Source organism: Rana temporaria, chromosome 10 (genome assembly GCF_905171775.1).
Source record: "Rana temporaria chromosome 10, aRanTem1.1, whole genome shotgun sequence".
In the NCBI taxonomy this organism is placed as follows: Eukaryota; Metazoa; Chordata; class Amphibia; order Anura; family Ranidae; genus Rana; species Rana temporaria.
The window spans coordinates 49643525-49669374 of record NC_053498.1 but is presented as its reverse complement, the minus strand read 5'-3'; the positions used below and the strand labels follow the sequence as shown (position 1 = coordinate 49669374).

General features: G+C 45.4%; 1 protein-coding gene across 1 annotated transcript in view; it reads left to right on the top strand.

The window, feature by feature from the left end:
* Positions 1–25850, top strand: part of LOC120916559 (receptor-type tyrosine-protein phosphatase H-like) — a 1518207-nt gene that overhangs the window by 757691 nt on the left and 734666 nt on the right. The window contains exon 13 of the mRNA XM_040327609.1: positions 15654–15701. Coding sequence (XP_040183543.1) covers positions 15654–15701 — 48 coding nt within the window. The remainder of the gene's footprint in view (positions 1–15653; positions 15702–25850) is intronic.

The following is a 25850-nucleotide window of genomic DNA, read 5'->3' as shown; positions in this document are numbered from 1 at the left end:
CAAAATGTTCTTTCAGTGTGTCCACAGAAGCTGTACACTTATTTACTGCTTTGAGTATATCAGCCAGAGTGGGTTGCGCAGCATTCGCAGCCTGTGTGTCTGCGGCCTGCTCATCCTCAGGCCTAGGGCCTGCTTGATCTCTGTCCTCCTCCTCCCCCCAGTAAAGTGGGACAGTGTCCTCCTGTGCTGCGGGCCTAGTGTGGGGCGCATCACCCGAGCGGGACGGTTGTTCCGGCCCCCCCGTCCCAGTCATCTTCTGGGCATAATAAAGCATGTCCCTGGGGGGGTCCTTACCCTGGGTCTTAGCAGCCTTGCTGTGTTTGGGCCCCGTTTTGTCCGCTCCACGAGGCGTCCCTTTCCCAGCCAGCGCGGCGGCGCCATCTTGGATTTCCATCCCCGCTGCCTCCGATTGTCCTTTGCGGGTCATCCCCCTGGTGCAGAACGCCGGTGGTGGTACCGCTGTGATCCTGGGAGCACGGGCTTCCAGCATATGGTGGTGGCGAACCGGAATCGTGGCCGGGGGAGGATCGATACCGGATCAGCGCCGGGAGCTATGAGAGATGCGTCCTCTCACATGCCTGTCCTGGCCACGCCCCGAGGTCTGTGTATAGTTTACAGTGGAGGGGGACACAGTAACTGGGAAGGGGGGGGCAGATAACATATGCACACATGGAGTGATAGGGGGGGTAAGGGGATATGTGCTGGGTTCTTTGGGAAGGGAGAGGACATCTGCTAGTGGGGGAGTCTGATCCCCCCCTCCCAAAGCACCCAGCACATATCTGCTTACCCCCCCCCCCAAATGAAAAGAATCTGCATCCCTCTTTGTCCTCTTCCTGCTGCATCCCTCTTTGTCCTCTTCCCGCGGCATCCCGCTGTCCTCTTCCCGCGGCGTCCCGCTGTCCTCCTCCAATGAAGATTATAGGGTGGATCTTAAAAGGGAAGGGGTGGGTCATATTTAAATTAGGAGGTGCGTGAGTTTAGTCAGGCCTAGGGCAGCACAAAACCTAAATACACCACTGCACATACATATGGACATATTCTATTTTGATTGCCCACTCCCCGTCCCTCCGGTCTGCCCCTTTCTTTCCCTTCCCCTTTGTAGAAGGGACCCAGGTCTACGAATAATTAAATGGATTAGCTCTAAGAAAGGGGGTCTGTCCCCAAAAACATGCCAATCCAATTTGTTTTGGTCCTCTGATGGGCACATTGCGTTCTGCTGAAAGCATTGGTGTTTTATGCCTATTCATTTTTACTGCCTGAGTATCCATTTGTCTTGCATGTTGGAATAAATCTGTCTATAGCAGTGTTTCTCAACTCCAGTCCTCAAGGCGCCCCAATAGGTCATGTTTTCAGGATTTCCCTCAGATGACATGGCTGTGGTGATTACTAAGGCAGTTAAACTGATCAAATCACCTGTGCAAAATAATGGAAAGCCTGAAAACATGACCTGTTGGTGCGCCTTGAGGACAGGAGTTGAAAAACACTAGTTTTTCTCTACTTGTGCCTTTACCCTCTTGCCTCTAAAAAAAAATATTACAGCAAATGTGTGCTTCATATAAACAGTTTTTTTTTCCTAACTATACCAATCCAAGGAACAGTAGACAATGACAACATAACTGTAACATAATTGGCATAACTGCCAATCAATACAGTTCAATTATAGGTACCATGTGTCCCAAAAATGCCTTGCCGATCAAGAAGTCTGATTACATAAATGTAAGCAAACAAAGAGCCTACCTTCCCCGCTGAGTTTCAGAAATTTCCAGATCATCTTAACTTCTTATTTTGGATTCTCATGGTTTCCTGTACATCTCCTGCTGTCTGGCTCACCAACTGGAATAGTTGGTTAAAGTGCCAAAGTTTAGTAATGAGTATCAAAGTAGAGAAATTTGTGGTTGTATTTTAATGGTTATGGTACTATTAGCCTTAACCACAAATTTCTCAACTGTTCTGGAATGATTATAGATAGGTAACTTATATCCTATTATTGATCAGTAGTTCCAAAATAATAACTACTGCAGTAGGGAATAGTGTTGCTCACGAATATTCGCATTGCGAATATTCGACTCGAATATAGCATATTCGAGAAATCGCGCTATATTTCGAATTTCGCGGTGAATATTCGCAATTCCGAATATTCGATTTTTTACAATTTTTTTTTTAGAACAGATCACATCCTAGATATCTCCATCGACGTCTAAAAGCATTGCTGGTATGATTAGAGACCCTGGGCCGAGTAGCTGAAGCGTTCATTGAATTTTGCCGAAAAATCGCAATGCGATTATTCGGCAATCGCAATATCGCGCGATTATTTTCTTCGCCCCTATCTTCCGCATCAGAGCGATTTTTACAGTTTCATTTTTAAAACAGATCACATCCTAGTGATCTCCATAGACGTCTAAAAGCATTGCTGGTATGATTCGAGACCTTGGGCCGAGTAGCTGAAGCGATCATTTTATATTGCCGAATATTCGCAATGCGAATATTCGGCAATAGGAATATTGCGCGATTATTTTCTCCGCCCTTTTGCATCAGAGCCAATCAGAGTTCTCCTTCCACACTCGTCAGAGGTTAGCAACCAATAGGAACCTGCCTGCACGGACATTATATAAGGTCACTCCCAGCACCATTTCATTGCAGATTCAGAAGCTGGCTAGAGAGTGTGGAGGCTGTTTCTGTGTTCCTGTGTCTTTGTTCCTGTGTCTTTGTTCCTGATTGATTTATATCATCATCAGCATAGTGCTGCATTGCTATTTAGTGATTCCAGTGCATATATTCCAGTATATCAACTGCTTTTTTCAAAGCAATAGACCCAAGAGCTTTTTTCAAAGCTACGTTTTGTGCTGTTTTGTGCTGTTTTGTTCATCTTGTGTTACTGTTTGATCTTGCATCTTCGCTGTTCAGTGATATTTGCTAGTGATTTCAGTGCACATTTTGCTGAGCTTTCTAAAAGAGCTTTTTTCAAAGCTAAGTTTTGTTCATCTTGTGTTACTGTTTGATCTTGCAGCTTCGCTGTTCAGTGATATTTGCTAGTGATTTCAGTGCACATTTTGCTTAGTTTTTCCTAAAGAGCTTTTCTAAAAGCTAAGTTTTGTGTTGTTCAGTTTAGTTAAATTTTGTGTAGTAAGTGTACACACTGTTAGTGTACATTTATTTCATCTAGCTTAGCTTAGTGTGTGTTTAGTGTCTGTGTTTTGTGTTAAAAAAAAAAAAAAAAAAAAAGTTAGTTAGTGTTTGTTTAGTGCTTTTTTTTTTTTTTTTAATTTTGTAGTCCTTGTCTTTGGTGTACTACTTTTATTATAGTTTAGTAGCTGTCTGTGTACGTCTTTGTCTGCGTGCCTGTCTTGTAAAAAAAACACATAAAAACACATTTTCCTCACATTTCCCCCCCCCAATAAAGTTTACCCCCCCCACACACATCATCAATCATGAGCGGCATCCGTGGCCGTGGCAGCAGGGGTAGGGGAGTTACTCCCAGTGCTGGGTCGCTGCCAGCACGGGGTACCTCTCGTGCCCCTACTAGTGGTAGAGGATCGGGTGCAAGGGGAGTCCGCCTGATCCGGGAGTTCTTCCCATCGGGCAGCCGCCAGATATTGCCATCTCAGGCTGAAGTAGTGGTGGACTACATGGGGCACAGCAGTGCCACTGAGTTGTCTGTCCCGACTCACAGTAGTACCACCATTACACCGGTGCCTGTAGTACCCCCCCCAGCCCCCAAGAGTCCAGCATCTTACTGTTCGACAGCGACAGTGAGAGGGATATCTTGGGGGAGGCCATGCATCAGGCAGACCTCCAGCTCTGTCCTGATGGTCAGGACCTTTTTGAAGGGATGGATGAGGAGGATGGGATACCTGCTGGCATACAGAGACATCCCTTCAAACTGGTGCTGCTGTTTTGGTGCAGGAAACAGCAGCACCTAGTCAGACCCAGGCGTGGGTGAGGGGACAGCGGAGCCAGGCTAGAGGCTCCATGTCAGTTGGTTCCCTCAGACCAACACATCTCAGCCCTTGGTCTGACATCTCTGGGGGCAAAGAGGGTGACCCATCATGGTTGCCATCTGACGTGTCGGCTCACTGCGTCAGTGACGACGGGGAAGGTAGGCACCCTGGTGAAACGGTGCGCCAGGTCACCACCAGGGAGACCATCGTCAGGGTCTCCACTGGTGATGGCAGCAGGAGGTGTCAGGAGGAGCAGCAGCAGCAGCAGGCAGCTCCACCTGTGCGCACCGAGTCCCAGCAGGTGCAAGTAAGCGTCACCCCATCTGACAGGAGGGCGGTGCTGAAGTCACCTGTCTGGAACTACTTTACCCTGGTGGCAGACAACCCTACCGTGGCCATCTGCCGGATCTGTAAAGTGAGGGTGAAGAGAGGGAAGTGTTTGGCTCGGGTGGGTACCACAGCCCTGAACCAGCACCTGAGGATAAACCACTGGGCGGTGTTTGACGAGATAAAGCGTGGTGGTGGTAGCAGCGCCACCACCACAAGTGAGCAGGGTACAGCAGCCCCTGCCACATCTTCATCTCTTTCCAGCAGGTCATGCCCCCCGCTCCCTCTAGTAGAGGTACTGGTACCGGCAGCCAGACCTCTACTTCCACAGCACCCTCCGCGTCTGTGTCCCGCACTGGCGTCCGGCGCCAGGCGTCAATTTCAGACGCCTTTGACCGCACCACTCCCTTCCCCCCTGGAGACCGACGTGTGCGTTCCCTCAATGGGCTCCTGGCAAGGGTTATTGCCCAACATCTGCTGCCCTTCAACATAGTTGACAGCAACCCCTTCAGGCAGATGTTGGAGCAGGCCCAACCCCAATGGCGTGTCCCCAGCCGCCATTTCTTTGCCAGGACTGGTGTCCCTGCCCTACACCAGCACATTGTGCAGAATGTAACCCTGTCGCTGGATCACGCTGTCAGCGACAGGGTTCATCTGACAATGGATGGCTGGACCAGCAGGCATGGGCAGGGGCGCTACATCAGCTTCACGGCCCATTGGGTTTCCCTCCGAGGCGTCGGTGAGGGATCGGCGGCAACCGATCTTGTGGTGCCGCCCCGGGGTGTCCAGGGGAGAACTGCTGGTCTCCCTCAAGCCACTGTCTCCGCAGCTGCTGAGCCTCCCAGCAAGCGCCCCCGTAGCTACTCAAGTGTGGGGCACGTGCGCTGTCAGGCCGTGCTCCAGCTTGTTAGTTTAGGGGACCGGAGACACACTGGAGAAGAAGTGCTGAAAGCACTTCAGGCTCAGGTCCAGAAGTGGCTGACACCCCGAAGGCTCCAGGCAGGTATGGTTGTCTGCGATAACGGCAGCAACCTACTCGCCGCCCTCAGTGCTGGCAGTCTGACCCACGTGCCCTGTCTGGCACATGTCCTCAACCTGGTGGTGCAGAAGTTCCTGCGCACTTATCCCGGGTTGAGTGACATTGTGGCAAAGGCGCGTAGGATTGCCAGCCACTTCAGGCGCTCCCCAACCGCTACCGCGTCCCTGTCCGAGTTGCAGCGGAACTACAGTCTGCCCCTTCACAGGCTGATTGTGGACAGTGTGACGCGGTGGAACTCCACCCTCCACATGCTGAAGAGGTTGTGGGAGCAGCGAAGGGTGGTGAGGGAGTACCTGATGGACCTACGCACTGAGAGGGCTTCACCACAACTCCCTTTCATCGCCTGTGCGGAGTGGAGGCAGATACACCAGGTCTGCCAAGTGTTGTCCTCCTTCGAGCAGGCGACCAAGATGGTCAGCAGTGAGCATGTCGGCCTCAATAACGTGCTGCCAATAGTGTTCATGCTGGAGAGGACACTAGATCGCCTGCTCGAAGCTGGGGAGAGTGCCTTGGTGGAGCAGGAGGAGTCAGCAATGCTCCACCGAGACCAGGGCCAGGACGAGGAGGAGGAGGAGGATGATTGAGGAGGAGGTGGTTGCTGGTGTCATCCCGGAGTCAGGGCCTGGTCAGGAGGGAGAGCCGGTGTTGGGGGCACCGATAGTCCGGGGGTTGGGCATCTCTGAGCGTGACCAGCAGCGCCTCAGGGATGAAGAGTCGGACCTCATTGACCTGGGCAGCAGTGAGGAGTCACAGCGGGCTGTGCTCTTCCCCATGGCTGCCCACATGCTGAGATGCCTCAGGAGGGACCCCCGGGTTAAGACCATCAAGGCGAGGGATGATTTCTGGATGGCCACCCTTTTGGATCCCAGGTGCAAGGGGAAACTGGAGCAGTTCATCCCAGCCAGCCGGAGGCAGCACCGGATGGAGGAACTGCAGGCAGGCATTGTCAGCCGGTTGGAGCAGGCAACTCCCCGGCCTCCAGTTGTCCCCCCTCATCTCACCCAGCAGGTGGCTGCACCCAGCAGCAGCCGAGCAGGGGACCTAATGGATGAGATGAGGATGTTCTTCCAAACCGAGCGACCCAGTACCAGCAGCAGCAGCAGTCACCACCAGCGGCTGGCCCACATGGTGGCAGACTACATGGCGTCCGTCGGTGCTTCTGACAGTATGAGCACCGACGACCCCATGGAGTACTGGGTTGCCAGATTGGACACCTGCCGCGAGCTCGCTCAGTATGCGCTGGAGTTATTGTCTTGCCCCCCCTCCAGCGTACTATCTGAGCGGACATTCAGCGCGGCAGGTGGGGTGGTCACGGACAAGAGGACCCGTCTGTCCACAGACTCCGTGGACAGACTCACATTCATAAAGATGAATGAGTCCTGGATCGGCGGTGACTTTCTGGCACCCATCGTCGGTTCAGGGCGCTGAAGGGTCCCTTGTCATGCATTCCCTGATGGAGCCCCGGACCTGATGTATTTACAGTGCTGAATATAACTATTTTAACACCTGAGAAAATCAATGTTAATATTTGTTACAGTAGGCTTTTTTTGCAATTACAGCGGTCAAACCTTTCTTGTAGTTTTACACCAGCTTTGCACACACTGACCCACTCCTCCACACAGATCTTCTCTACATCAGTCAGGTTTCTGGGCTCTCGCTGAGAAACACGGAGTTTGAGCTCCCTCCAAAGATTCTCTATTGGGTTTAGGTCTGGAGACTGGCTAGGCCACGCCAGAACCTTGATATGCTCCTTACAGAGCCAATCCTTGGTTATCCTGGCTGTGTGCTTTGGGTCATTGTCATGTTGGAAGACCCAGCCTCGACCCATCTTCAAAGCTCTAACTCAGGGAAGGAGGTTGTTGCCCAAAATCTCGCAATACATGGCCACGGTCATCCTCTCCTTAATACAGTGCAGTCACCCTGTCCCATGTGCAGAAAAACACCACCAAAGCATGATGCTACCACCCCCATGCTTCACATTAGGGATGGCGTTCTTGGCATGGTACTCATCATTATTCTTCCTCTGAACACGGTTAGTGAAATTATGATCAAAAAGTTATATTATGGTCTCATCTGACCACATGATTTTCTCCCATGACTCCTCTGGATCAGTCAAGACAACTATGTCAGCAGTTATTTCACACTCTATATACTCTTATTACCACTGCTGTTCATCATGGCACCTCCTGCCCAAGTGATATGACTCTGTATCAACTACTACTGCTAATACTACTACTGCTGCTGCTCAGTCAAGACACCTATGTCAGCAGTTATTTCACACTCTATATACTCTTATTACCACTGCTGTTCATCATGGCACCTCCTGCCCAAGTGATATGACTCTGTATCAACTACTACTGCTAATACTACTACTGCTGCTGCTCAGTCAAGACACCTATGTCAGCAGTTATTTCACACTCTATATACTCTTATTACCACTGCTGTTCATCATGGCACCTCCTGCCCAAGTGATCTGACTCTGTATCAACTACTACTGCTAATACTACTACTGCTGCTTCTGCTGCTGCTGCTGCCCAGTCAAGACACCTATGTCAGCAGTTATTTCACACTCTATATACTCTTATTACCACTGCTGTTCATCATGGCACCTCCTGCCCAAGTGATATGACTCTGTATCAACTACTACTGCTAATACTACTACTGCTGCTGCTCAGTCAAGACACCTATGTCAGCAGTTATTTCACACTCTATATACTCTTATTACCACTGCTGTTCATCATGGCACCTCCTGCCCAAGTGATCTGACTCTGTATCAACTACTACTGCTAATACTACTACTGCTGCTGCTGCTGCCCAGTCAAGACACCTATGTCAGCAGTTATTTCACACTCTATATACTCTTATTACCACTGCTGTTCATCATGGCACCTCCTGCCCAAGTGATATGACTCTGTATTGTCAATGTCTACTACTACTACTACTGCTCAATCAAGACACCTATGTCACTAGTTATTTGCCACTCTATACTAATATTACCACTACTGATGCTGCTGCTGCTGTTCATCATGGCACCTCTTGCCCGAGTGATTTGACACTGTATTGTCAATGTCTACTACTACTATTGCAGCTCAGTCAAGACACCTGTGTCCCAATTTTTTGGTACACTATTGACTACTATGGCCACTACTGATGCTGTAAAGTCTTCCCCAAGTGTTTTTATGCTATCTAGTACTATTACCACTACTGCTTGTAAATCCTGCCTGTGTGATACTTAGTGGGAATGCCCGTAAATGTATTAATCTTAATTAGTGTGAATGCTTTAATAAACATTTCCAGTATTGATATCCGTAAATTTAGTATTCTTATTATTCCTTAAGTTTTTTGGTTCTGCGTAACTTCGGCATACTTTCAGCTATTGAGACCATTCAACTGTAAAAATGTTCGTCTCGTTCAGCTAATGATGGGACTTCTTCAAGTTTTTTTGGACTATTTACACTTTTATAAATTTTAAGCTTTTAGACCCTTTTTTTTAACATTGAAGTCAATGAGAACATCCTTTTCCCCTTTGAAATCACATGCCCTGCCAAAAGTTTCAGCTACTTCATACTTTCACTTACAGACACTAAACAAACTTTAAAGCGGTCACAAAATATTTAGCTATCCGGCTATGACTTTTCAGATCGTTATCGTTTACAATTTTTGGTGAAAACGCAATTTACGTTTGGCGAATTTTTTACGAAAATGCAATCGGTTATAATGTAATCCTATGGAGGGGATTTAGAGTCTGTCATGTGACCTTAACATTGGAGATCTTTGTAATTAAAAATATCTTTAAAAAAAGGGGAAACAAATTGCTCTCACGCCCACAAGATCTACTTTTCATACACAATTTTTATATCAAAACGTAGCTATGCTTGTCTGGTTTCTGGCAATGTGATCAATTCTGCGATACGTATTTTAGTTTTAGTTATTGGAGCAACAGCCAGAAATTATGTCTCATAGACTCTCATGTTAAATTATCTAAAAAATGTTGCTGCAAAACTCACAAAGACGCTCTTTTCTAAATCGCAGACATGGCCACATTTTTAAGTTTATCAACATAAATTTCATATCGATGCGTTCACAAGGGCCGTGTATTTCAAACGGTGTAGTCGTTGTATCGATCGCATGTACGGTTGAGGATTTATTAAGCTTTGTTTGGAGGCTTAAATCATGTATTTGATCTGTGAATTAAAAGCGTTTGTAATGTTATTTCTTTCCATAAATAACTTTCCTGACCTCAGTGCAATATTCCTCCTCACTGACCTGGGGGGGAGGGGAAACCTCTTGAGGGGGGAGGGGCGACCAGGAAGTCAGCATACTCTATACTTTGCAGATAGAGAAAGAAGCTGTGTGTCCTAAAGATAGTGTAGTGGTTATGGTGAATGTCTTTGGCAAGGGGCTCAGCAATTAAGCTATTCAGCATTCCCACTAGCATTTTCCTCAGGAAATGCATTGTCTAGTTACATTATATTTTAATACTACTGCTGCTGCCTCCATGCTGAGTAAAGCTTCATGACCTCTCTGGCACAGCGGATCCACCAACAGCCTCCGCTACAAGCTACCAGACCGGAACTAAACAGCAAGTGTAACTATAACAATGAACCTTATGTTAAACCCTGGTTTGCGGCATTTATACTGCAACCATTGGGCTGTCTGCAAGAGCTAATCTGCATTCTCTCTCTCTTTCTTGCTCTCCCTCTCTCTCTCTTTGTATATATATATATATATATATATATATATATATATATATATATATATTGTTGCTTTTGTTATGTTCATTTTTCAACAGTTTATTTTGTGTTCGTCGTGTCTGTGTCGTGTGCTTTAGTTTGTCCTAGGTTTCTGTTAAATAAAATAATAGTATAAAATGTTTTTGCTTATTATGAAGTTATTGTTTTGTTTTTGAATGTCAGAAATGTGTATTTGTGAATGTTGAGATGTTATATTGGTTTCACTGTTAAAAATAAATCATTGAAATGGGTATATATTTATTTTTTTGTTAAGTTGCCTAATAATTCTGCACAGTAATAGTAGTCACCTGCATACACAGATATCCCCCTAAAATAGCTAACATTAAAAACAAACTAAAAACTACTTCCAAAAATATTCAGCTGTGATATTAATGAGTTTTTGGGGTTCATTGAGAACATGGTTGTTGTTCAATAATAAAATGAATCCTCAAAAATACAACTTGCCTAATAATTCTGCACTACCTGTATACTTCTATCATAAATACCATATTATGGTTCTACAATCTGACAGGTGCGCTTTATATGTTGTCCATTTTTATATCTACATTTTATTGTTGAAATGTTATTAATCATTGTGCACATATTTACCTTCCTGAGCGAGGCTCACAGGACCGCTGTCTTCCTCCTGCTCGTCTGCTTGAGAAGTTGGGGTGGGGGGGGGGAAGCTCCTCAGCTTGCTCCTCAACAGGAGCTGGGGTTGGCGAGTGGGAGGGCCCTGGCTGCTCCTCCTCATCCATCTCCTCCTCTGCCGCATCCTCCTCCTCCTCATCGGCCTGGCGCCTTCTGCGCTTGGCGCGCACAACTGGTAGCGGAGCTCCTATAATAACACAATGTTCATATATTATAAAAATGTTTTCTAATGACGTATGCAAATTCTGTGTACTCTGCTGTATTGTATATGAATACAAATTGATTTATATAGACAGTTAACCAATGGGACAATGTTATATTAAAGGGTCTTGTGGGCACTACAGGGGACTGAGCGTGAGCTGGGATGCCACCATGTTAAAATTAGCTGTTTTTGTCTCCTTTGTTTTGTTCAGACGATCTCATGTTAAAAAAAGGGCCTGATGGAGCACACGGGATTACTATAACAACCCCACGCCTAACACAGGAATTTAGTGGGAATCTATATATATAAAACTCAACGTGTGTGTGCATGTATGTATGTATGTATGTTCCAGCATCACGTACAAACGGCTAAAGATATTTACATGAAACTTGGCACACAGGTTACTTATATGTCAGCCACAAACATAGGATAGGTGGTTTAACCCTTACCCACCCCCATTTGCCATGGTCGGGGTTTTTCTTTAAAGTCCCATTCAACTCTATGGGAAATACATGTTACTTCATAACAGCTGTAGATATTTCAATAACACTTGGTCACATGTTACCTATACGTCCACTTAAAGTATAGGATCGTTAATTTATCCCTTAACTACCCACATTGGTGAGGGTCTGGGTTTTTGTTTAAAGTCCCATGCAAAGCAATGGGAAAAGTATGTTCCCACATAACTTCTGTGTTCCTGTCTGCTGTCCCATGTCTTTTTTCAACAGTACTATGAATACCTTGGCTGGTGGTGATATATGTTAGCACAACATGGCATCTTGGTTAACAACATCTGACCTTACATGAATTACATATGACCTTACATAACTGTCACCAAAGGAGCTGCGGTGGCTCAACGCGATTGCCACTGCGCTGACAAGTGATTCACCTCTGCAGCTAGGGGTTCGGATCCCGCTCTCGGCTACATGTGAATTGAGTTTGGTGGTCTCAGCCCCGCCCCCGGTGGGTGTGCTATGCGAGGTGGGGTTGGGAGGACCCCCTCACACCCGCCATTGCCACCCGGGGCATGGAGAAAGGTGGCAGATTGCCTCTGGGGGAGGCCTCCCAACTCCTGCAGGCCGGCTCCTCTCTCTCTCTCGAGTTCACGCACAAAATACACTTTGGAAAAAAAAAACATAACTGTCAACAATAACTTACCTGGATGATATCTATCCCGAAGACGTCTGACCTGTTCCATGTGGCACCTCTTCAGGTCAGACCACTTCTTCACAATCGCCAGCTGATTGTGTTGGCCGCCGAAGTCGGTCATTAGGGCGCTGACCACAGCCTTTTTCTCAGGCTGCCTGCGGAGCTGGTCGTACCCTGTTTCCAGGAACTTCTGCAAGATGAAGAACAAAGTATATTGTAATACTTTTGTTGACAGCCTTATGGATATATGACGTAAATGTATGGTATTCAACAATTGGAAGCATTCTCGCCTTATTAATCAATGACAGGGGTAACATGACAGATTTTATATCCTGCCATTTCGGTCGCCACCTTCTTTGCATAAATATAGCAGTCATTCTCATTTGCATAATTATGTATATATTATTAACAACACAGGATACACGTATAGGGGAGATATGCGTTGCTATTCATCTGACCGCTATAATTATTTTTGGACACTGATAATGGGCCTGTACAATAGATTATTTTTTTTCATCCCTATCTTTATATAGGAACAATAATATGTTTGTTTATTTTGACTTTTTGATGAATTAATTTTGAATAAATAATGGAGTTGATGTTATTTAACAACTACAACTACCAGCATGCTCTGATACACCATGTAGCTCACCGTCACCAGCTGTACAACAATTATACTTTAACTCCCAGCATGCCTGGACAGTTAATGGCTGTCCAGTAATAACGGGGAGTTGTTTTGCAACAGCTGTAGGCTCCGTTTAGGAAACAGTGCCGTACAAGATGTTTTCTTTTAATGTGGAGGTGAGGGTGGTTATGTAGGGGTATGTGTATATGTTATGTTTTTTCATTTATATTTAGTGTGGTGTAGTGTTTTTAAGGTACAGTCAGAGGGGCATGGGGTTCACAGTAGTTTCCCGCTGAGGGTTTGAGCTGCAGCGCCGAATTTGCTTCAGCTAGAAGCACACTGTAAGCCACAGCCCATGTGAATATACCCTGTACATTCACATTGGGGGAGAGGGGGGGGGGGTAATTGCAGCCAGTTGCATGCAGGGAGTTTTAGTTTTGCAACAGCTGGAGGCAGAATTATTTCACATTGGTCACTTTCCTCACTCTCCCATCTTCCTTTTCCCCACTTTCTTTTATTATTTTTCCCCGTGTTCTGTTTTGTTTGTCACTCTTTTTGTTTTGGTGCTTGCACTTTATGTGTGGCGAGTAGGGTGCTGGTCCTCGGGCCGGTCTCTGAAAGTCTTGGGAGTTGGTAGACTCGGCCTTCTGGTTAGGTTCACCGGCTCTCATGGGGTCTCCCTTCGGGGGAGCCTCACCGAGGAGGGTTCTGTTTCGGCAGTCCCTCCGAGGATGTTGGGTCCTTGTGGCTTCGGCTGCTTGGACCGAGATGGGTCCATATGGCTTCGGCTGTATGGACCACAGTAACTCTTTTCCCTGTCAGGAGCCTAACGCCCCGGGGGGTCAGAGACGGGACCTTTTCGGAGGACCACTGACGTATGCAACCGTCGCAGTTTTTTTGTGATTTCACTCTTTAGGTGTGTGCACATTTTTCCCTGCACCGGGTGGAGTTTTTGGGTTGTGTTTTGCACGCCACAGGCTTTTCAACAGAAAAAAAACAGCTGGAGGCAGAATGGTTGCAAAACACTACGGGTTTGTTACCTAACTCAGGGTTTCAAGACCAGTCCCCCTCCAGCTGTTGCAAAACTACTACTCCCATCAGCCACGGTCTGTCAGTGCATGCTAAGAATTTTACTTTTGCTGCATCTAGGGTGCCACAGTTTAGAGACCCGTGCATAAAGGCCTGAAAAATGTGGGCCTGCAGAAGTTACAATATTAGAAGTGCCAGCATTCCCAGGCATGCTGGAAGTTGTAGTTCTGCAACATCTAAAGGGCAATATGTATTCGAACGTCCTTGGGCCTTGAGGACCCTGAAGTCAGGAAGTTCGCATACGTCCTATGTCCAAAAAAATGTTAAATTCATTATGCTAAATAACAAGGAAAAGTGCCTAAATACACATTTACCAACCAGGGTGTCTGCAGCTGTCCAGGCATGCTGGGACTTGTAGTTTTGTAAAAGCAGGAGACACATTGTTTGTGAAATACTAATATCTGATCATATATACTAACTTTTAAACTAGACTAAAATGCAGTTGAAGATAATGAAATAACAGTGGTCAAAATACTTACACAAATCAGCATCTTTTCCTCAGATACAGTGAAATTACTTCCAACCATCTTGCTCTGCGATTGCGTTGCGATCATAAAGTTGGAAACTGGCAAGGGTCCAGGAAATGGTCGCGTGTTGTTCGCGCGATTTTTTGGCTAAAATGTCATAAATATTCGATTTCAGAGTGCTCCTACAGCAGTTTTCGAAATATCTGCAATCAATTTCGCATTCGCATTTTGTGAAATTGCGTTAAAATATCTCGAATATTCGATTTCAGAGTGAGCCAATCAGAGTGCTCCTACAGCATTTCTCGAAATTGCGCAATAAATATCGCATTCGCATGTTGCGATATTTCGATAAAATATCACGAATATTCTGAGCCAATCAGAGCGCTCCTCCAGCATTTGTCGAAATTTCGCCATCAATATCGCATTCGCATTTTGCGAAATTTCGACAAAATATCAAGAATATTGTGAGCCAATTAGAGTGCTCCTACCGCAGTTATTAAAAATTCGCAATTATTTTCGCATTCGCAATAGCGAAAAATCGCAATAATTTAATTTTGATAAAATATCACGAATATTCGAATTTAGCGAATATATCTCGAATATTCGAATATATATTCGAGATATATCGCGAAATCGAATATGGCATATTCTGCTCAACACTAGTAGGGAACAAACACAAAAGGATATAATCAGCATCTTTTTCAAATAACTGTTCTCTATAGTTATTGCTTTTTTTTTTTATACTCATGCTTACAGGTATCACATTAATATTTGTACTTTTAGGCCTCGTACACACGACCGGACATGTCCGCTGAAACTGGTCAGTTTCAGAGGACAGATCCGCTTGTGTGTACAGGCTAGCGGACAGATATCCAGCGGACAAAAGTTTCTTAGTATGCTAAGAAACTTGTCCGCTGGAGAGCTGTCCGTCAGACATGTCCGCTGATTAGTACGTCTAACCAGCGGACCGAAATCCCGCACATGCATCAAATTGATTTGATGCATGCGTGGAAGCATTGAACTTGCGCGATAGAGAACGTCGGTGTCGTCTACGTCACCGCGTTCTCTGTCCACGGGGATTTCGGTTTGATGGTGTGTACAGCCATCAGACCGAAATCTCAGAGCGGACATGTCCGATGAAAACAGTCCGCGGACCGTTTTCATCGGACATGTCCTGTGGTGTGTACGAGGCCTCAAGGTAACCAGGAGAGTTACATAGGCAGGTAATTTCTTATCAGTGCTTAAAAGAATGGGAATATGTAATCAAACATGTTTAATGCCATGCTTTAATGGAGTTCTGCATTAATTTAAGGACAAAAGAAAGAATATGTCTTATTGCTAATGCAGTATTTCAGTTTTCCTTATAGTAAATGTGTGTTTGTGATAAATCTGCTAACATTTATGCACACTTTTACTTTGTCCATTTTTCATAGGTCAAACAAGAAGTCTGATGATATATACATTGCTCCTGGAAGAAAAAGGTAAATGGTTACAACTGCACTGTCCATTCTAATTGTATTGAATATTTGCACACCACTGCAGCTTACAGCTCCTAAAAAAATCCTAGATAGTCCTATATTTGACCTTTATAGGCTTATCAAGATAAAAGTGACTTTAAATAGTAACAGGGAAGACATATCTGTTTAAGAGATGATAGGAATATATTTATAAAGCCAAAATTGCCATTGAGTCTTGGTGTGCAACCTGGCCATATTATTAGCGTGAAATTCCACAGTCTCATTCACTCTAATTGTAATCATGTGATTGTGCACCAGACAAATGTGACATAGTAAATGTCTTTTAAAGCAAGCTGCAAAAACAAATTTTCACTTGACTTGGATGGACTTGACTTGAGTTGAGCTCTCCAATAAGTGTTTTTTTTTATTTATTAAGAATATATCATTTGTCCAGAATTCCAGGCATGCAGGTTGATATCCACTGGCAAGAGGACATGGACCACATAGCTATGTTGCTGCCTGATCCATTTAGGATGTATGTTTGGAGAAAATGTGCCAAATTTGACGTCCAAACCTTTTATTAGATTTTTCCCTTAGAATTATAGCTACGCTGGACTACACATATTACTAATGATATGCTATTAAAATGGCATGTTTTCTTTTTCTGTTGGTTTACCACTAAGTACTTCTGTTTTTGTATATCAAATTTAAATATTTAAATATATGTATTATAATTTTGATGATGTTTATTTTATAGAATATAGAATTTCTTCAAATCAGAGTTGGGTTAACATGACCACATCATAAAACAACACCAATCAAAGTTCTGTCCAAAGGAAATAATCAATAGAACTGTATGGCTTTGAAAACACAGTATAAAGAACATTTATAAAAAAAGAAACCTGTTTGTTAGAGTTAACAAGCTGTTTCTCTATATCTAAAAAATAAATAAATCTGTTTTATTGTACGAAAAGGGTATAGAGCCATAAAAACTATGGTAGAAATACATGCAAATAATATTCCACTTATTCTCCTGCTCTCCAGGCGAAAGCTCCTAAAAGTATATTGTGGATGTGTGTACACATATAGGTAGATTCAGAAAGAGTTAGGCCGACCTAACTCTGAATCTACGCCGCCCTATGTTTAAGTGTATTCTCTAACAGAGATACACTTAGGCCCCGTACACACGACTGGATCTATCCGCTGGGATTGATCCACGGATCAGTTCCAGCAGATAGATCCGGTCGTGTAGTAGGGCATAGCGGACATTTTCAGGCGGACATTTGTCCAGCCGATGGTTTTCAAGCGGATAAAAATTTCTTAGCATGCTAAGAAATCTATCCGCTGGAAACCTGTCCAGCGGACTTATCCGGTCGTCTGTACAGACTCACCGGATAAGTCCGTCCGATCCCATCCCTCGCATGCGCCGTAATGATTCGACGCATGCGTGGAAGTATTTACCTTCCAGGGTCGCGTACGTCGCCGCGGCGACGGCGCAGCCACGTCACCGCGGATGTTTTCGGCGGGGATTTTGATCTGATGGTGTGTACAGCCATCAGATCAAAATCCGGAGGAGGAATGTCCGCTGGAAACGGTCCGGCGGACCGTTTCCAGCGGATATCCTCTCGTCTGTGCGAGGCCTTAAACATATCTAAGATAGGACGGCTTGCGCTTGACGATTCCCGAACGTACGGGAGCCCACCGCAGTCGATTAACGTTGTTTCCGTAAGGCCTTAGGCGGCCTAAAGTTAGAGCTATGCTCTAGTGGCCTAGACAATGTTAAGTATGGCTGCCGTTCCCGTCGAGAGGTTTGAATTTTTTACGTTGTTTGCGCAAGTCGTCCGCGAATCGGGAGTTACGTCGTTTACAACCGCATCGAAATCAATAGGCCCGTACGGCGTACTTAGCCCACAATGCGCCCTGGGAAATGTAGGTGCCTGGCGCATGCGCAGTGTAAAAAAACTAAAAAAAAACGTGAGGTCAAGCCTCATTTCCATACAACACGCCCCCCTCCAAGCAATTTGAATTAGGCGCCCTTACGCCAGCCGTGTTTACACTACACCGCCCTAAGTAAGGAGGTAAGTGTTTTCTGAATCATGTACTTTCCTCTCTTACTTAAGGCGGCGTAGTGTAAACACGCTAGGCTACGCCGTCCTTAAGTTTAGGCGCCCCTACCTGAATCTACCTAATAGAGTAGTCTCCATATCCAAATCAAAGAGCTCTATATCTTAGTAGTACAATCATGTAGCTCAAGGACTGTGCAAAGATGGAACCGTCAATATGCATCCAGAGATATATCTATTATGGAAACCAGTTGTTCGGGGGCTCTCCAAAGCAATATAGGGCTTCTAACAACAATGTATCTTGCATAAATAAAGTGCAACACATGCAAAATTATCATACTCGTCTCCTCCAAAATGTAATGGTGATCATTGTATGGTATGACACCCATATTTACTGGTGATTGTTGTAAAGTATCTGTTTCATATGTCAGAGGCTCAGAGCCTTCACATTTGATATACTCTATATGTTAATGGTCACTTACAAACTGCAAAACTTATATCAGGATAGTATTGCAACAGCAGCTACACTCATAAGTAGATGGATTAAAGGCAATCATATGTTCACTATGTCAGATGAACTTAATTCTAAATTCCTTTTACATGGGTAGCACCAAAAGGATTTCAATATGCATCTGAAGGATGTCAAATATGCCAAGTGTCTATTTCTTCGATTTATAGTCCTCCAAAACTATAGATGCTCTGTGGGGTCTCCGCAGCCTTTTCCAAATGGCATAATGACCATGTTAGCTGGCATCTGCCAAAATAATGACCACTTCATGAATTAAACTAAAAGTCATTGTAATGACATCCTGTGTATAAAAGGGGTTAAAGTCATTTAGGACATTCCATTTCCGAACACAAAGACAGCTACCAACACTCCAACCAACCAAAGAAGAAACCCATACGAATAATTCTCCCCCAAATATGAGACAAACTCTGTGTTGAATGTCAAACAGGAATATATTTTATTGAAAGGAATACAGTTTTATATACAGAAAAAGGAGGTTCCTACAACCTGCTCATATTACATTACTCTAGCAATACACCTGTGACCAGAGCCCTAATTAACATGAGCTCATTGACTAATCCCTTTGACAGCATAGGTGACTCATAGGCATGGCCTTTCAGGTCCTAGTCTTGCTGTCTCCTTGATTCCCAACTACAATACACATGATCATAAATACACCTTCACACAATTGCAGGGTCAATTAGCACAAGCAACAATGAGATGCAGACCAGCCTTTACATTATACAGACAACAGACAGACAAGTGGCTGGAGGTGATCACATTAGCATCTCCTTACAGTATATTTCCCAGTAGTATGAATAAGTCACTCTCTCTAATATGGCATGTAGCGCCCCCTTACTTTCAGAAAGGGCACTACGCTAAAGTTAGTGTGAGAATGAGAGAGATAAGTTGCTCTCATTCTTAATTTTGTTAAATTTGGCTGTCGTCAAATCTGGATTGTTCTGTGGGTCAGTCTGCATTCCAGGGATGCAGTTTCGTCTCTGGGCGGCAGGTGGCGCCAGAGGGGTCCAGGCGGAGCCGCTTCTTCTCAGCAGCCAATTGGAGGAGTTTTCCCTCGTGGGGCATGCTGGGGAGGAGTATTTCTGTGGCGGAGGCCGTTGTTCTGGGTTCTTCGTGGGTTCCTGGTTCCAGGTGCGGCACCCACCTTTAGGGTGTGCGCACATCTTGGGCCCCACCACTATGACCTACTTGGCCTGGGGTCGCACGCTACGCAGAGTTCCTGACTCTGGGCCTTCCTGGCCTGGAGCAACTGATGCTACCAAGGGGCCCCAGTGACTTACTGGGTCCCCACTTCTACTGAGAGGATCCCAGGCTGTATGCCGTTCGATGGGGTATCGGCTTGAGGAGAACCCGGAGGCAGGTTATCCAAAAGGGCTTGAACGAACCATCGGGGATCTGGTGACAGGAACATTGACAGGTACACTTGCACTGTCAACCGGTGACCCTAGAACATTTTACTGGGAGGATTCGCTTCAACTTAAATCTTGCACTAGGCCTGTGGCAGAGGTCTCAACATTCAATCAGAGCCAAGTCTGTGGCAGAGACTTGTTCCTCCCAGCAACCTTAAGTGGCACTCCGGCTGCCAGACCTGTGGCAGAGGTCTGTTCGGAGTCACTTCACCCACTCTGGCTGGAGTGGCGACGCATTGATGCAACTACAGAATAGCAAGATTGCTTTTCTCTATCCAAGGCCTGATACCGCAAAGTTCCTTTATTTCATCAGCCTTTCCTGTCTACCTCAAGTTGATGTTGGTCGTGTTGGACCAAGGAAATAAAGCATTCAGAAAACTTCAACTACCGATTGGACATTCAATTACTGCGCTACTCACTACCTTCACCCCTAGACATCACATAAGGTAACTTAATACGCCGATCCCAAATTAATCAGCGGCTCCTGAGGGGGGTAGCGCTACAGGCATATATCCTGAGAGATATTGTGGATAAATATTACTGTCCCATTTTAAGTAATCCAAGACATATACTTAATGTCCATTATTTTCTTGATCACCCTGTGCCCCTAATAGACACAGGGGGATTAAGACATAAGAGGTGCATGGGGAGCTGAAGGAAAATCTGGAGATTGCTATCCCCAAAACTGAAGTGGATGATGTGGAGTCCTGAGCAGATGTGCTGGCAACAGGGCAGAGTGCTACCAACCTCTGCCCAGCACCGGAAACAACTGTGGAGTTTCAGGGAGCCCGGGCAGTTGGCCCATCTCTCAAGCGACAAGCTGAGGGGGTAAAGCTTTTACTCCCAGCTAAATCACTGGCAGCAGGGCAAAATGCTACTTGCCTCTGCACGCAACTGCAGCTTGAGATGATATCGGGGGATGGGACTGAGGTCTCCACTTGCAGCAACCCAGCAGAAGAGCTGGCAACAGAGTAGAGTCCTGCTGGCCTCTGCCATCAACTAACAGAAGAGGGAGTTCCTGTGGTAGTGGATGGGACTTCGGTCTTCACTGACACAACCCCAGAAAATGGTGTGACACTGAGACAGGAGGATGTCAGCCTTGCTTTGCAAGGACTGGGGGATTTTCACCTACCACAAGTGGATGGGACTTCAGTCTCCACTTGTATTCTCCAGGGATGCTGGGCGGTTGGCCCAGATCACCAACAGCATGACAGACTGAGCCCAGTGACCCTGTCTTCTCTCCAGCAGATGAAAGGACTCCAGGGAGAAGGGCCAGTCCAGGCCTCTCCCCAGCAGCGGATATGTTCTCTGAGAGAGGCAGAGGTTGGCTGGGTGAGTAATGCTCTGCTTTGAGCAATTTGTTTGGGGGAATGGAACTACTGAATAACTTCGGAGTCTACCCGTCTGGGGTCTCCTCCTGTGTTAGTCTCCTGCTGAAAGAGGAGAGATGTAACGGGAGGGCCCATGGAACCCAGAATCTCTTGGAAAGTATGAGATACCCTTGCTTTAGCTCCCCATGCACCTCCTTATGTATAAATTATCCTATGTCCATTAGGGGCATAGGGTAACTGAGAAAATATATCTTGGACTACTTAAAATGTGACAGCAATATTTATCCACAATGCCTCCCAGGATATATGTAAAAGACTATTCTTGATTTATTTGATTCTGAACTCAACAGGTTAATTGAAAGAGGCTGATGTGTTCAACTCCAGCTACCTTTCTATCTGTTATGATGTAAATGAGTCCAGGCTAACTTCTAAGGATCTTTTTATTGTGGCTTGTGCTAATTGACCCTGTATTGTATGAAGGAGTCCTGTGATAATGTCGTGTATTGTAGTTTAGGAGACAGCAAGTCTAGCCTAAAGGTCATGTCTCTGAAACATGCTGTAAGGGATTAGTTAAAGGAGTTGTAAAGGAATTTTTTTTTGCTGAAATTACTATTTACAGGGTATAGAGACATAATAGTTAACTGATTCATTTTAAAAATGATTAAACATAGATAAAAATCAAGCATATAATGTACCTGTAGTTTCAGTTTAGTTTTTGCATTCTTTTCCATGCTTCTGTAAAGTACAGAGACACAGAGCCAATAGAGGGCAGTGATGGTTTGTAAAACGAAAGTAATTGGTTCTGAGGGGTTTAAGACACACAGTAATCACACCTCCTTGATTAGAGACCACAAAGAGAAAGCTCCCATTACGTTTTTCATCAGGAAACAGACAACCAGGAAGTGTCCAGAACAGAGAAGGATTACAGCAAAAGCGAACAATGAGGACATGAAAACAGGACTGCAGTAAGGTAAAGGAAGCTATTTAGCTAAAAAAAAATCCTTTAGTGACCCTTTAATTAGCTCATGTTAATTAGGTCTGATCACATGTGTATTGTCAGAGTAATATGAGCAGGATATGTATGCACCTCCTCTCTTACTGTATATAAGCCTGTGGTCTCTCAATAAAGATTGTCATTCTCGCTTGAACCTCATACAGAGCGTCTTCTTGTATTTGGGGGAGAATTATTTGTATGGGGGTCTTATTCAGCTGTTTGGAGTGTCTAGTAGCTGCCTTGTGTTCGGGAATGGAATATCCTAAACGACGTTAACCCCTCTCATACACGGGGTGTCGTTACAGTACTGTATATAGTTTTGGGGATTCCGTTTGGTGTGGCTGCATAGGTGATCACTTTTTCCCATCCATTCTGTTCCTGGGCAAGGAAGCCTTGTAAGCTCCCATCCATGTATAATCAGTGTAGGCACAAATGGGATAAAAATGTCAGGTTTTGCTTCGGGATGTCAAATCATATCATGTCATATTAATCTTCAAGCCCTTGACCACTTGGCATAGGGAGAAAAAGTACCTCTCCAAGCCCTGCGACCTATGCTGTGCTCCCGCCCTGTAGCATTAACAGGTGCAGACTCTGCCCTGATCTGTGGAAAAAATAAATGATCCTGGACTGCCGCACTCTGATGAGCGATTTATTGAAACAAAATAAACAAAGGGTAAAATCCAAAGCTGTATGACATCCAAAAATTCATGCAACACTGCAATCAATAGTAGGAAGTGTACACAGGGGACAAAAGGGTAACATGTTTCACATCATGGAAAGATGCTTAGTCATAGCTCATGACAGCTCATGATAATAAATCGCTCATCAGAGTGCGGCAGTCCAGGATCATTTATTTTTTCCACTTGGCATAGGGCTGGGGGAATATGGCAGTATCGCTTCTGTATGGGCGAAGCATCTGAACGCAGATCACTTTTCAGAGGCTTGGCAGTTTAGATGCAAGTTATTTAAGCTCTACAAATTTCTTTATGGTTATGTAGGCTCAGCAGACAGGAAGTTGTGTCCTGGAAGGTGGGAGGCTGTGGCCCACTGAAAACCACTGCCCTTGAAGGTTTTTATGTTGATTGATATTACAAAGTATTACAGTATAATATTATGCAGTGCTTACCCACGAAGGAGCCACTGATGTTTGGGTCCCCTGGTTTCAGATGTCAATGATCTTCAGGCCACGCCATAATTGGGAGGGGAATATTTAATGTAACAAAGACCAAAAAGAATGGAAAGCAGCAATAAACATCTTGTAGTTGCTAGAGGTAGGATTTTTTGTAGGACAGGCACATTTAGGCAGGCCTGGCTAGCAGCCATGACTGTTTGTTTTTATCTTATCTGGGCTGGGAGTGGCTTAGGGTAGCAGCTGGTGACTCACGGGCAGAATCACTGGGACCTCCCTCTTCTTTCTAGAGTTTGCTGGAAAGTTCTGGAAAGAGAGGAGGAGAGGAGAGGTGGAGCTGCCTGTGGTGTTTTGGGGACTGTATATAGTTGTCCCAAGCAAGTTCTACCAATTCTACTGGGCATCCCATACTTCCCTTACCCCAGCCAAGTTCCACACCCTCAATAAAACAAAAATACAAAGCGCATGGACTGTTCGATAGTGGATAGTATATTACCACGCTACCAAAGAGGAGGGAAGGGGGGGAAGGGGTTAGGAGGGGGAGGGGGGAGGGAAAAGAAAAGGGGGGAGGGGAAGAGAAAGATAGAAAGGGAATACTGCTGCAACACTGAAGGTGTATCAAACCCAAAATTGTTAAAATAAATAAATAGTGCTGCGCTGTGTTTTTATCCATGCACTTATCACTTATCATTATCCATACACAGTGCAGCACTATTTATTTATTGTAACAATTATGGACTGATCGTGTGTGGGCCCCATCGGTGAAAAAAAATTAGAACCTGTTTTAAAATTATCTGATGGTTAAAAAACCGATAGAAAAAAAAAAACGATCGCCTGTGGGCAAGTTCATCGGTTAAAAATCCACGCATGCTCAGAATCAAGTTGACGCATTGAACTTCATTTTTCTCAGCACGTTGTAGTGTTTTATGTCACCACGTTCTGACAAAAACGGATTTTTAACTGATGGTGTGTAGGCAAGACTGATGAAAGTCAGCTTCATTGGATATCTGATGAAAAAATCCATCGGTCCGTTTTCATCGGATTAACCGATCATGTGTACGTGGCATGAGTGTCTTAGAGATGAATGCCGGACTGGGCAGGGTGACAGGTGGACCACAATACTCAGTGGCTCCTACGGGGGTACTGCTACATTTGGGGGCTCGTTCAGGATCACTTGTTCATGGGTAACCTGACAGCCATTGCCCCTAGCAACTGAAGTTGATTGAGCCAGGAAACTGTGCTTTGTTCCACCAATTGAGGAATTAAACCTAGGGGAAGGACATGTGCGCTCTACCTGCTATTCAATACTACAGTAACAAGTGCTGTTGTCCATAGTAACCAGCAGGAGCTGCCTTCAAGCTTAAAATTGCCACTGCCTTCTTACCCAGTTGCCCCAACCGCAGCTGGGATGCACACTTGTGCTAACATTTCTTCGATCTATTAACTTTGCACGGGTACAAACTGATCAGGTGCGGCCATTGTGGCGAACCAATCACCCGACTTGCATCCAGCCAGCAAGAGCCACAGTACTAAAACATTGACCTGCAATCAGGCCCTGGAATCATCACTGAAAAGCAGGTTAGGGCCTGAGCCTGATGACTCCCCTGCAAAAAAAGGGGAAAACACTGCGCTAAACCAAACATATATGTGAAACAAAGCAGCTAGCAAACAACGTCACAGGGCCATCTTCCAATCGGATCCACGTCCGCGCCGACCAATCGGCACACGCGCCCGGACGTACTGCACGGTGACGTCAAAGCACCCGGACGCCGCCCAATCAAGCCTCCGCTTATGTGCCAGAGGTAATCCACAAGCGGGAAATGCCTCGGTACCTAGTGCAGGGACACACCAATGGAAAAATGACATCCAATCAGGCGTCTTCAGACGCAAGCCACTCCCATGATGTTCATGGCTACTGTAACTCTAGGAATAAGTGCAAAGTAAATTAATGATCCGGCGTAGGGGACCACATGAATTACATGTCGGTTCCCTAACGCGGGACATGGGCCGATAGACAATAAGTGGCATATTGTCACAGTGCACCGGGGGGAGATGTAAACAAATACCCCCAAAGTGGAGGAAGTTCCACCGCCACCACAGGTGCAATGCTCTCGATATAAACCACCAAATCAGCTGAAACCTAGAAATAAAGGAATATTATAAAACTATAATAGTGCAAACCGGTGTGGAGCATGCGCCGACCTGCCCAGATAGGAGGACGCAAGCCACAGTAACCTGGTCAGCACAATCCAGAGACAAGAAAGGCATATAAATTGACCAGCAGTATGTGAAACGATTGGAAACAAGAGCCCAGTGGGGAGCAAACTTTTCGATTACCTGGAACTGTGTGCCCCTAGGGTCTTTGGCATGGTGTTCTAGATAATGTCTAGACACCGTGGCCCGGATTCAGAAAGGAGATACGACAGCGTATCTCCGGATACGCTGTCGTATCTTTGAGTTTTCGTGGTCGTAACTATGCGACTGATTCAGAGAATCAGTTACGCATAGATTTCCCTAAGATCCGACCGGCGTAAGTGTCTTACACCGTCGTATCTTAGGCTGCATATTTACGCTGGCCGCTAGGTGGCGCTTCCATATAGTTACACAATGAATATGCTAATTAGGTAGATACGCCGATTCAGAAACGTACGTCCGGCCGGCGCATTTTTTTACGTCGTTTACGTTAGGCTTTTTTCGGCGTAAAGTTACCCCTGCTAT